General features: G+C 42.1%; 1 protein-coding gene across 1 annotated transcript; it reads right to left on the reverse strand.

The window, feature by feature from the left end:
• Positions 1–210: 210 nt before the first annotated feature.
• On the reverse strand, positions 211–13,287 carry LOC122551101 (piwi-like protein 1). Its single transcript, XM_043692746.1, has 6 exons — positions 13,238–13,287; positions 11,563–11,635; positions 7,233–7,433; positions 5,785–5,888; positions 481–551; positions 211–338 (listed from the first exon to the last, which is right to left on the reverse strand). Exons 1-6 carry the CDS (start codon positions 13,285–13,287, stop codon positions 211–213), a joined length of 627 nt encoding a protein of 208 aa, XP_043548681.1.
• Between the last annotated feature and the right edge of the window lie 283 nt (positions 13,288–13,570).

Raw genomic sequence — 13,570 nt, forward strand, 5'->3', positions numbered from 1 at the left:
AAGGAGTATGTAATCCGAGTTAACCGTTTCTTTAATAGTCTCATGAAGACGACAGCAGAGTGAATGCACAGATTAGCTAAGCGTAGTTGTGCCCACTGATTAAGGAACTTTAAAGTGGGAAATATGGTGACCCTTCACAGATGTCTGAGTGTCTGTCAACTTGAGAATACTTTTTTTTGATGCATGAAAGAAAACTGTCTCAAATAGCTCTTATACAGTATAGAATTGTTGGTGGTTTTGCTTTCCTTGCATGTAATAACCTTTGATGTTCTTTTCCTCAAAGTAAATTGGCAGCCTTTTGGAAAAACGTTTAATGACTATCAGACTCTGAAAAAAAACTGCAGAAACAATAGATGGTTTATTAAGCCAGGTTTCATCCTGGGGATGTGATGTCCTGCATTCCCATCTGCTGGTAATACACTTAAAGACATTTCATGTGTAAGTATAGAACATCTTTATTCAATTCAAGCATCGACCTACCTTGTAAACAAACTTTTAATCCATCTACAAGTTCTTGTCCACGCTCTTGCAAGATGCAGCGAGAAAACCACCTGGTCAAAGACCACATTAGTTATTATTCTTCAACTTTATTATGTGAAAAGTTGGTGATGCAATCCTTCACACAAGATTGACATTTAAATTCATATTTAGCAATGAGTGTGCAGAGGATTAAAAAAAAATTGAAATTAAAATAAAAATCTCCTAAACTGTGTAAAGCAAATATTCCAGTTAAACTCTGCTGCATCATTTCTTCAAATTGTATGCATACAGCAATTCCACAGATCTACTTCCTACTAAAAGCTTAAGATTTTCCTTTAGTTTAATTTCTAGCTTTTAAATGTTGACTAATCGACAAGTCAGGCAAACTGACAATTTTATTCCAGTGTAGAAAATTCTGCTCAGTACAGGAGAACAGAGCTAAACTCCCATCAGCATTTCTGCAACCTCACATTTCAGATTTTGGTTGCTATGCCATCCTAGAATGTTGTTTGCAGCTAGGCCAACTTCACAGAAACTTTTATTTCAAACTGCCAAAGACCCTGAAATGAACAAATCATGTGCCATAGTCAAAATAACTTGCTGAACAGACGAGACCATTTGTAAGAAATTACAACCTTAGAACTAAACACTAAAAACATCAGATTAAAAACTGCACGATTGTTTAAGTACTAACTGCTTACTTCATCAACCAACCTTCAGAACATGGCATATTTAGCAGAGGATTTAGAGTCAGATGTACAGTATGGAAACAGATTAGTTGGTTCAACTCATCCATGCTGACCAGATATCCTAAATTAAGCTAGTCTTATTGCTAGCATTTGGCCTATATCCCTCTAAACCTCTCTTATTTAATGTATCTATTCTGATTCCTTTTAAAATGTTGTAATTGTAACCAGCTTGACCACTAACTCTGGCAGCTTGTTCCATACATGCACCACCCTCTGCGTGAGCAAGTTGACCCTTAGGTCCCTTTTAAATCTTTCACCTCTTATCTTAAACCTATGCCCTCTAGTTTTGGACTCCCCCCACCCGGGAGAAAAGACACTGATAGTTCACCCTATCCATGCCCATGATTTTATGAACTTCTATAAAGGTCATCCCTTAGCCTTCGATGCTCTAGGGAAATAGCCCCAGTATATTAAGCCTCTCCTACAATTCAAACCTTCCAACCCTGGCAACATCTTTGCTGAACCCTTTTAGGGTTCACGACATCTTGCCTATGGCTGGGAGACTAGAATTAAACACAGTATTCCAAAACTGGCCTAACCAATGTCCTGTACAGCCACAATGTGACCTCCCGATTCCTATACTCAATGCACTGACCAATAAAGGCAAAGTGAATCACCTCACACTTAGCTACATTGAACTCCATTTGCCACCTTTCTGCCCAGTTCTGCAGCTTATCTATATCATCTTCACAATCCAGCCTACCTGTGATTCCACTTTCAAGTATCTATAAACCTGCACTCCAAGGTCTCTTTGTTCAGAAACACTCCTCAGGACCTTACCATTAAGGCATATACATCCTGCCCGGATTTGCCTTTCCAAAATGCAGCACCTCACATCTATCTAAATTAAACTCCATCTGCCACTCCTTGGTTTAGAGGTTGCAGTAAATAAGGTACTCCACCTGAAAGCATCAGGTCAGATGGGAGGTGATGGCCTCGTGATATTATTGCTAGATTATTAATCCAGAAACAGAGGATGATCCATCTCAGCCTCCTCCTGTGGTCCCTAGCATTACAGATACCAGTCTTCAGCCAAGTCGATTCACTCCACGTGGTATCAACAAACAGCTGGAGACACTGGATACTGCAAAGGCTATGGGCCCTGGCAACATTCTGGTAATTAGCACTGAAGACCAGTGCTCCAGAACTTGCCACTCCCCTGGCCAAGCTGTTCCAGTAGAGTTATAACACTGGCACCTAACTATGTGGAAAATTCCACAGGTATGTCCTGTACATAAAAAAAGGACAAATCCAACCTGACCAATTACCGCCACAATGTTCTATTCTCAAATCATAGGTAGTGAGATGGATAGAGTCATCAATAGTGCTATCAAGCCACTCCTGTTCAGCAATAACTTGCTCAGTGACACCTGGCTCCTGACCTCATTACAGCCTTGGTTCAAACAGCGGCATGACCCGCTGAAAGCAAAGGATAGGAAAGGCAAGATTCGTGAACCTTGGATGACAGGAGAAATCGTCCGACTAGCCAAGAGAAAAAGGGAAGCGCAGATAAGGTCCAGGCAGCTAAGAACAGAATGGGCCCTGGAGGAATATCGGGAGAGTAGGACAAGTCTTAAACAAAGAATCAAGCCGGCTAAAAGGGGTCATGAAATAGCTTTAGCGAGCAGAATTAAGGAGAACTCCAAAGCCTTTTATTCTTATATAAACAGCAAGCGGGTAACTAGAGAAAGGATTGGTCCACTAAAGGATAGGGAAGGAAGGCTGTGTGTCGAACCCAAGAGAATGGGTGAGATTCTGAATGAATACTTTGCAACAGTGTTCACTGAGGACAGAGACATGATGAATGTTGAGATTAGTGATAGAAGTTTGATTACTCTGGATCACGTTGACATAAGTAGGGAAGATGTGTTGGGTAGGCTAGAGGTTATTAAGGTGGACATATCCCCAGGACCAGATGGGACCTATCCCAAATTGCTGAGGGAGGCGAGAGAGGAATTAGCTGGGGCCCTGACAGATATCTTTGTGGCATCCTTAAACACAGGTGAGGCGCTGGAAGACTGGAGGGTTGTTCATATTGTGCCCCTGTACAAGGGTAGTAGGGATATTCAGAGTAACTACAGATCAGTGAGCCTGACGTCAATGGTGGGAAAGTTGTGGAGAAGGTACTGAGGGATAAAATCTATTTATATTTGGAAAAGAAAGAGCTCATCAGTGATAGGCAACATGGTTTTGTGTGGGGGAGATCGTACCTCACCAAGAGTTCTTTGAGTGACCAAGATCGATGAAGGAAGTTTCTTGAAATGGAGAAAGGTGACCAGTGGTGTTCCACAGGGGTCAGTGTTGGGGCCACTGTTGTTTGTGATATACATAAGTGATCTGGAAGAGGGCACTGTTGGTATGATCAGCAAGTTTGCAGATTACAAAGATGGGTAGAGTAGCAGAAAGCATAGAGGACCAAGGAATACAGGAGAATATAGATAGACTGGAGAGTTGGGCAGAGAAGTGGCAGATGGAGTTCAATCCAGGCAAATGTGAGGTGATACATTTTGGGAAGTCTAATTCTAAAGCTAAATTATACAGTAAACAGAAGAGCCTTGGGAAAAGTTGATGAGCACAGAGATCTGGAAGTTCAGGTCCATCGTACCCGAAAGGTTGTAGCACCGGTGGATAGGGTAGCCAAGGCAGCACATGGTATGCTTGCCTTCATCGGACGGGGTAGTGAGTATAAGAGCTGGCAGGACATGTTAAAGTTGTACACTACTTTGGTTCGGCCGCATTTAGAACACTGTGTACAGTTCTGGTCGCCACATTACCAAATGGAGAGGGTGCCGAGAAGGTTTACGAGGATGTTGCCAGAGAGCTTGAGTAGGTTAGGATTGTTTTCATTAGAAAAAAGGTGATTGAGGGGGGACCTGATTGAGGTCTACAAAATCATGAAGGGTATAGACAGGGTAGATAGAGATAAGCGTTTTCCCAGGGTGAAAGATTCAATAACTAGAGGTCATGCTTTCAAGGTGAGAGGTGAAAAGTTTAAGAGGGATACACGCAAGTATTTTAAACAGAGGGTGGTGGGTGCCTGGAACGTGTTGCCAGCAGAGGTAGTAGAGGCAGGCACGGTTTTCCCAGGGTGAAAGATTCAATAACTAGAGGTCATGCTTTCAAGGTGAGAGGTAAAAAGTTTAAGAGGGATACACGCAAGTATTTTAAACAGAGGGTGGTGGGTGCCTGGAACACGTTGCCTGGAACGTGTTGCCAGCAGAGGTAGTAGAGGCAGGCACGGTAGTTTCATTTAAGATGTGTCTGGACCGGTGCATGACTAGATGGGGAGCACAGGGAAACAGATGCTTAGGAATTGGGCGACAGGTTTAGAAGGTGGATTTGGATTGGTTCAGGCTTGGAGGGCCAAAGGGCCTGTTCCTGGATTGTAAATTTTCCTTGTTCTTTTTGTTCTTTGTATGAACAAAAGACCTGAATTGCAGAGGGGAGGTGAGGAAATACCTTGATAACCAAGTGTGGCATTAAGGAGCCCTAGCTGAACTGGAATCGATGGGTATCAGGGACAAACTCTCCACTGATTGGAGTCATACCTGGCACATAAGACGGCGGACACGGAATCCTCCATTCTCAACATCCTGAAGGTTCCCATTGACCAGAAGCTCAACTGGAATCACCACAAACTGAGTGGCTGCAAGAGCAGTTCAGAGGCTAGGAATACTGCAAGTAACTCACCTCCTTATTCCCCAAAGCCTGTCCACGATCGACAACTTATTATTACTATCTCATGAACTTAAAAGGCACAAGTCAGGGGTGTGCCTGAACGAGTCCAGCCCCAACAACACAAGCAGCTTGACACTATCCAGAACAAAATAGCCCATTTGATTGGCACTACATCTGTAAGCATCCACTCTTACAATCACTGAATCTCAGGAGTAGCACTGTGTACAAGTTGTGCTGCAGTAACTCACTAAAGCTGCTTAGATAGCACCTTCTAAACCAGTGCCATCTAAAAGGACAAGAGCATCAGATACAAGGGAACACCACCCCTTCCATGTTCCTCTCCAAACTGCTCACTATCCTGACTTAGAAATGCATCACCAGGTCAAAATCCTGGAATTCCCTCCCTAATCTTAGATGGTTCAAGAAGGAAGCTCACTAGCACCTTAAAGGGCAACTGGTAAGGGCAACAAATGCTGGCCCAGCCAACAATGCTCAAACGCCACAAGTGAATGACAAAAAAAATGCCATAATCTATTTCATTTCATTCTAACTGCAAGTGCCAAGTTATTAACTGCAGAGTTTTGTATAAAGCGGAAATAGGAAAGTCTGAAGTGGGGTTGGAGAGAAGAAAAGGAAAAAAAAAGTCAGAAAGAAAAAAAAACAACTTTCACCTTGAGGTTTGATTTGTGTTGTATATTAATACCTTCCAGCTTCCCTCAATGAGTACATTTCCAAAACCCCACATATTTAAACTGATTTCAATGCAAACATTAAGGAAGAAATGTCAACTTTATATGGAGAAGGGATATGCTTTCATTGTAACTAATTAGGATAAATTTAAAAAGTGTTCTAAAGATACCTTCCACTTGGAACTTACCTTGTTATTGACTGATTAATACTGGCTACAAATCCTGCAATGGACTTCCTCCCAGCAGCATTATCATGGTAACAATCTATGCCAACCACCATGAGCTGTTTGAGCTGTAAAACATTCACCACATTAAGTCACCCATACTTTAGAATGCAATCAAGCCAAAATCAGTTGACACCACAGCATCTTCCCAAATCCACAAGGGAAATTAACCTCTGTACCAAAGGTTCCATTGTTTTTTAAAAACAAAAGGAGACTATTATAGACTCTTCACAATTTTTATTATAGTTATTTTTACTTAAAATCAAACAGACCATCCTATTTGCATGTGATATGCTCCAAGCAATTGAATCACCAAGTTTCGATGGTCATTGAACAACTTGAGATCAACAAGCAAGAATGGCTGGTGTTAAATCCAGAAGTGGTCCTAACTCAAGTGAAGATGCTCATTTAACAAGCTGGTGCAGGCATGATGGGCCAAACAGCCTCCTCCTGCACTGGAAGACCTATGTGTCTGTGAATTGCTTTCAAATCTTTCAAAAAACAAGCTAAGAGCCAGTTCTTAGATTAATGACCCAAACTTTATCTCATTTCAAGGACTTTCAAGGAAAGAAAAGAAAAAAAAGATCTCGCCAGTCCAAAATGCGAGGAACAAAGAGGCATGAATTTGCACTTACAATATAGTCAAATAGGTACTTATACAGGAGTAATATATACTCTAATCCATAATGGACAAAGCACTCCAATACCAATACCTCATTTCACCATGTTCCTATTATACAGGTTTGATTTAGTGAAGGGAAGAAGTAAATTATTCTTTAGCATGTGGACAACTCTGGCAGATCTTTAAAAATCAACCAGTGCAGGACTAAGTTTGCATGTGGGTCTGGCCCAGTGAAAAAGATAGGTTCATTGCTTTGAAGAGCTGAAAATGTGTTGCTGGAAAAGCGCAGCAGGTCAGGCAGCATCCAAGGAGCAGGAGAATCGACGTTTCGGGCATGAGCCCTTCTTCAGGATTGAAGGCCATCAATGAACTAACTGTGCTTCTACAATAGACCAGCAGCTTTCATACTAATTTTTCCAGATATAAAGATCAGGAAATTACATTCAATTAAAATGTGTTTACAAAGTCAGATTTGGATTTGAACTGACTACCTCTGATAGCTAGGTTAGCACCAAAACCATAAGGCCTTCCAATTCAGCGTCACCATTTTGCCTTGCAAGACTATGGACAGCTGATTTGTTACTGCATTCTTGGTTTGATGGATGTTTAAACCCACAATCCAGGAAACATGAAACAACATTGGTCTCTTTTGCTGTAATACAACAAACCAGTCTTTAATATCAAAGACTATAGTCTGATTTACTTAATTAGCGAAAAAAACTGCTAAAGTAATACATCATTTCGCGATACAAAAAAGCATGGAGAGTTCTATTCAAGTGCAAATACTTACTGGAATCTCGACACTCCACAGTTCACCACCCATTTTACAGTTTATTTGTAATGCAATTTTTGTTGCAATAGCCATCAATGCTTGTGGCTTACTTAAGGTGCGAGCAACTACACACTGACTTGGGGTTGGGCATTCAACGCACAAGTATTTCTTGATGGTATCATATTTGTCTTTGCGATTAGAAGGAAGGACACAAACAACCTGGTGAGCAAAAGAATGTAATTTGAAAACAGAATTACCACTTTAATATACTTCATTCAAGACCATCATTGCAATGGATCCATTTTTCCAGGAGCTGAGGACAGAGGTGTTAAGAGGACAGATAGGAGATTCTGTGGGAATGAGAGAGACTCACAGTTGGCAGCCTCCCAAGTGCCAGGTTTCATGATGTCTCTGATCGTGTTTGAGGGGGTGGGGGAGCAGCCCCAAGTCATGGTCCACATAGGTAGGAAAAAGGGTGGGGATTTAAGGCAGAAATTCAGGGAGCTAGGGTGGAAGCTTAGGGCTCGAACAAATAGAGTTATTATCTCTGGTTTGGTGTCCGTGCTGGCGAGGTGAAGAATAGGGAGAGAGGGGAATTGAACACGCGGCTGCAAGGATGGTGCGGGAGGGTGGGTTTTGGGTTCCTGGATAATTGGGACTTTTTCTGGGGTAGGTGGAACCTCTGCAAACAGGATGGTCTACACCTAAACCAGAGGGGTTCCAATATCATGGGGACAGGGAGGTGAAATTTGCTAATGCTATACAGGAGGGTTTAAACGAATTCAGCTGGGGGGATGGGAACCTAAACTGTAGTTCCAGTGTCCAGTAGATTGACAGTTGTGATGTCAGAAACATGGTTTCAAGGTCGACGAGTGCACAACAAGCAGGAAGATGGTCTGAAGTGTGTCCACTTCAACGCCAGGAGCATCCAGAATAAGGTCGGAGAACTTGCAGCAGGTTGTACTTGGGACTTCGATGTTGTGGCCATTTCGGAGAGACGGATAGAGCAGGGAGAGGAATGGCTGTTGCTGGTTCCAGAATTTAAATGTTTCAGTGAGAACAGAGAAGATGGGAAAAAGAGGGGGGAGGTGTGGCATTGTTAGTCAAGGACAGTATTAAGGTGGCAGAAAGGACATTTGAGGACTCGTCTATGAGGGAGTATGGACTGAAGTTTGAAACAAGAAAGGAGGTCACCTGGTTGGGTAGTTTTCTATAGGCCTCCAAATAGTTCCAGGGATATAGACTAAAGGATTGCAAAGATGGTTCTGGATAACAGCCAGGGTAATAGGGTAGTTGTTATGGGAGACTTTAATTTCCCCAATATTGACTGGGAATACTATAGTTCAAGTACTTTAGATGAGTCAGTTTTTGTCCAGCGTGCGCAGAAGGGTTTCCTGACAGTATGTAGACAGGCCAACAAGGGGCAAGGCCACATTGGATTTGGTACGGGTAATGGACCCGGCCAGGTGTTAGATTTGGAGATAGGTGAGCACTTGTGATAGTGACCACAATTCAGTTATGTTTATTTTCGCGATGGAAAGGGATAGGTATATACCTCAGTGCAAGAGTTTTAACTGAGGGAAAGGCAATTATGATGCAAATAAGCAAGATTTAGGATGCATAGGATAGGGAAGGAAACTACAGGGGATGGACAAAATTGGAACGTGGAGCTTATTCAAGGAACAGCTACTGCATGACATTGATAAGTATGTACCTGCCAGGCAGGGAAGTGGTCAAGCGAGGGAAGCTGTGGTTTACTAAAGAAGTTGCACTCTTTTCAAGAGAAAGGCGATGGCTTATGTTAGGATGAGATATGAAAGCTCAGTTAGGGCGCTTGAGAGTTACAACCTAATCAGGAAAGACCTAAAAAGAGAACTAAAAGGAGCCAGGAGGGGACATGAGAAGTCATTAGCAGATAGGATCAAGGAAAACCCTAAAGCTTTCTAAAAGTATATATTTTATTTCAGAATGACGAGAGTAAGATTAGGGCCAGTCAGGGACAGCAGTGGGAAGTTGTACGTGGAGTCAGAGGAGTTAGGGGAAGCTCTAAATAATTTTTTTGTCAGTATTCACACTGGGAAAAAAAACAACAATGTTGTCGAGGAGAATACGGAGCTCCAGACTACCAGACTAGACAGGATTGAGGCTCACAAGGAGATGGTGTTAGCAATTCTGGAAAGTGTGAAATAGTTAAGTCTCCTGGGCTGGATGAACTTTATCCTTGGATTCTCTGGGAAGCCAGGGAAGAGATTGCAGTGTCCTTGGCTTTGATCTTTATGTCATCACTATCTACAGGAATAGTGCCAAAAGACTGGAGGATACCCAGTGTTGTCCCCTTATTCAAGGGAGTAAAGACAACCTTGGTAATTATAGACCAGTGAACCTTACTTCGGTTGTGGGTTCAAAAAAAGAGTTGGAAAAAGTTAAGAAATAGGATTTATAATAATTTAGAGAGAAATAATTTGATTAGGGATAGTCAGCATGGTTTTGAAAAGGGTAGGTCATGCCTCACAAACGTTTGAGTTTTTTGAGACGGTGATCAAACAGGTGGATGGGGGTAAAGCGGTTGATGTGGTATATATGGATTTCAGGAAGGCGTTTGATAAAGGTTCCCCACGGTAGGCTATTGCACAAATTACAGAGGCATGGGATGGAGGGTGATTTAGCGGCTCGGATCAGAAATTGGCTAGTTGAAAGAAGACAGAGTGGCTGGTTAATGGGAAACATTCATCTTGGAGTTCAGTTACTGGTGGTGTACCGCAAGGATCTGTTTCGGGTCCACTGCTGTTGGTCATTTTTATAAATGACCTGGATGTGGGTGTAGAAGGATGGGTTAGTAAATTTGCCGATGATACGAAGGTCAGTGGAGTTGTGGACAGTGCTGAAGGATGTTGCAGGTTTCAGAGGGACATAGATAAGCTGCAGAGATGGCAAATGGAGTTTAGTGTGGAAAAGTGAGGTGATTCACTTTGGAAGGAGCAACATGAATAAGCAGTACAGCACTAATGGTAAGATTCTTGGTAGTGTGGATGAGCAGAGAGATCTGTGTCCATGTACATAGATCCCTGAAAGTTGCAACCTAGGTTGATAGGGTTGTTAAGACGGCATATGGCTTTTATTGGTCGAGGGAGTGAGTTTCGGAGCCATGAGGCTATGTTGCAGCTGTACAAAACTCTGGTGTAGCAGCACTGTGTACAATTCTGGTCACTGTATTATAGGAAAGATGTGGAAGCAAAAATTTCCAGCTCGGCAAACAGAACCACAACAACGAGCACCCGAGCTACAAATCTTCACCCAAACTTTGAGATGTGGAAGCTTTGGAAAGGGTTCAGAGGCAATTTGCTGCCTGGTATGGAGGGAAGGTCATATATGAGGAAAGGCTGAGGGACTTAAGGCAGTTTTCATTAGAGAGCAGGTGGTCGAGAGTTGACTCAATTGAGACATACAAGATAATCAGAGGTTTAGATAGGGTGGACAGTGACAGCCTTTTTCCTCAGATAGCGATTGCTAGCACAAGGGGACATAGCATCAAATTGAGGGGTGATAGATATACGACAGATATCGGAGGTAGTTTCTTTACTCAAAGTAGTAGGGACGAGGAATGCCCTGCCTGCAACTGTAGTAAACTTGCCAACTTTCAGGGCATTTAAATGGTCATTGGGTAAACATATAGATGAAAATGTAATAGTATATGATAGATAGGCTTCAGATTGATTCCACAGTTTGGCGCAACATCGAGGGCTGAAGGGCCTGTACTGCGCTGTAATGTTCTATCGATTCTTTGTGACTGTTTCCATCTTTGTTATTTATTCAATCCATTTAATTTTATCTAATATTTGGAGAGGTTTTATACAGGAGACCATTACTAAAAAATTAGAACGCTCCCTGTACCTATCACACAACCATCTCATTTTTTGTCATCAAAACCCTTCAAAATCTTGAATATTTTGAAACCTACAGAACATCACAATTCTCATAAGCCTCCATTACTGAGATCTGATGACAAAAGCTTTGGCATAAAATCAGGAGTGAATTTTTCAGTAATCTTTAAAGGATAGTACCCAAAACCAGAAACAATATTCTAACTCTAGCTCAACCAGCGATATGAGCAGGATTTGCATTGCTGCTAGTTGTATACTTGATACCGAATCACATTTTAAGGTCATATAAACAAAACTCTTTTGCAGTTTGTTCATTTATCCCTCTACTTCTACAGATTTCAGATTTTTTACTTTTCCAAAGGGTCACATGGCTCCATAAAAAATAAATTCTCCCGTCATTAATTCCCATGCTACACAACTGAAAGGAGCAAGGTAAAACTGGATTAAATCTTTAAATATGTTCTTACAATTCTTGTGGACTGAGTAACATTAGACTGCAAAGCCTTCAAAAATGCCTCACTGCGATCTTCTACCTCAATCCTAAAATAAAAAAAGTCAGTTTATTTTTTTTTTAAAAAACAAATAAGTGACCAAATTAAATTGATAGCAATTAGCTAACTTTGCAAAATACAGCCACAGAAAGTAGTCACGGGAGGATCCTGCCCATGTAACAATTCCAATAATGCCTATAAATACTCACCAAAATTGCTACTCATCTGTACAGGCTTGACCTCGTACAGAAATGAACGGTTGAAAATACTCAGTTAAACTTTCTAGTCAGTTCCTCTGACAACCATCCATTCAGGTGATTGGGGAATATATTCCATCATGGAACACAGACAGAGCTCACCATTGGGTAGAGAACTGGCTCAAAGGTAGAAGACAGAGGGTGGTGGTGGAGGGTTGTTTTTCAGACTGGAGGCCAGTGACCAGTGGAGTGCCACAAGGATCAGTGCTGGGTCTACTATTTTTCATCATTTATATAAATGATTTGGATGTGAGCACAAGAGGTACAGTAAGTAAGTTTGCAGATGACACCAAAAGTGGAGGTGTAGTGGACAGCAAAGACTCCGATTACAACGGGATCTTGACCAGATGGGCCAATGGGCTGAGAAGTGGCAGATGGAGTTTAATTTAGATAAATGTGAGGTACTGCATTTTGGGGAAACAAATCTTAGCAGGACTTATACACTTAATGGTAAGGTCTTAGGGAGTGTGGCTGAACAGAGAGATCTTGGAGTGCAGGTTCATAGCTTCTTGAAAGTGGAGTCGCAGGTAGATAGGATAGTGAAGGCGGTGCCTGGTACGCTTTCCTTTATTGGTCAGAGTATTGAGTACTGGGAGGTCATGTTGCAGCTGTACAGGACATTGGTTAGGCCACTGTTGGAATACTGTCTGCAATTCTGGTCTCCTTCCTTTTGGAAAAATGTTGTGAAACTTGAAAGGGTTCAGAAAAGATATACAAAGATGTTACCAGGGTTGGAGGATTTGAGCTATAGGGAGAGGGTGAATAGGCTGGGGCTGTTTTCCCTGGGGTGTCAGAGGCTGAGGGGTGACCCCTTATAAAGATTTATAAGATCATGATGGGCATAGTTAGGGTAAATAGACAAAGTTTTTTCCCTAGGGTGGGGGAGTCCAGAACTAGAGGGCATAGGTTTAGGGTGAGGGGAAGATATAAAAGTGGCAACTTTTTCAAACAGAGGGTGGTACGTGCATGGAATGAGCTACCAGAAGAAGTGGTGGAGGCCGGTACAATTACAACATTTAAAAGGCATTTGGATGGGGACATGAATAGGAAGGGTTTGGAGGGGTATGGGCCAGGTGCTGGCAGAGTGGGACTAGATTGGGTTGGGATATCTGGTCGGCATGGACGAGTTGGACTGAAGGGTCTGTTTCTGTGCTGTATATCTCTGACTATGGATGGGAAGTAAGGTGAGCCATTCACCTCAAAATACATAGTCTTTGATCTCGTCACACAACAGGGAAATTATGTAATTGTTCAGGTTGAGTTTCTGATTCCCAGCAGGAAATTAGACAGAGTAATGCCAGTAAAATATAGACTCTCTCTAGGTGGAAACAAACAGTCATTGTCCGACAAGTTATTTGCCAACTGAAGCTTGGATGCTGTACAGAGCTGGTTACCCATGGTCATAGGCAGTTATTACATGGAGAGTCACCAGTGGAACAGACATCACTGAAAAAGTAAATTTGACGGAATGTAGCCACTTTGATACCAGCTGCAGACAATAGTCCCTGATCAAGTTGCTGTTCATTGATCTTCTCCAAAGACAGACCATCTGATCAATTTCCTTTGTTTCGTATCCAACATAGAGTCATAGAGATGTACAGCATGGAAACAGACCCTTCAGTCCAATAACAATGCAAAGATGTTCATTTTTCTTCACTGGAGTAGGAATTCTAAGTGAGACCCAGTGCAAGGGACTAATTCCATGTTAATTAACTATGCTAGTCTTC

Source organism: Chiloscyllium plagiosum, chromosome 6 (genome assembly GCF_004010195.1).
Source record: "Chiloscyllium plagiosum isolate BGI_BamShark_2017 chromosome 6, ASM401019v2, whole genome shotgun sequence".
NCBI classification, from domain to species: Eukaryota; Metazoa; Chordata; class Chondrichthyes; order Orectolobiformes; family Hemiscylliidae; genus Chiloscyllium; species Chiloscyllium plagiosum.

Excerpts from the sequence above, each read along its gene's own strand:
- LOC122551101 (XM_043692746.1), bottom strand. The coding sequence starts at position 13,287 with ATGTCTGTTCCACTGGTGACTCTCCATGTAATAACTGCCTATGACCAT. Across the intron at positions 11,636-13,237 it reads ATAACTGCCTATGACCATGG|GATTGAGGTAGAAGATCGCA; the intron begins GTAACCAGCTCT and ends TTTTTATTTTAG. Across the intron at positions 552-5,784 it reads ATTAATCAGTCAATAACAAG|GTGGTTTTCTCGCTGCATCT; the intron begins GTAAGTTCCAAG and ends GTCTTTGACCAG.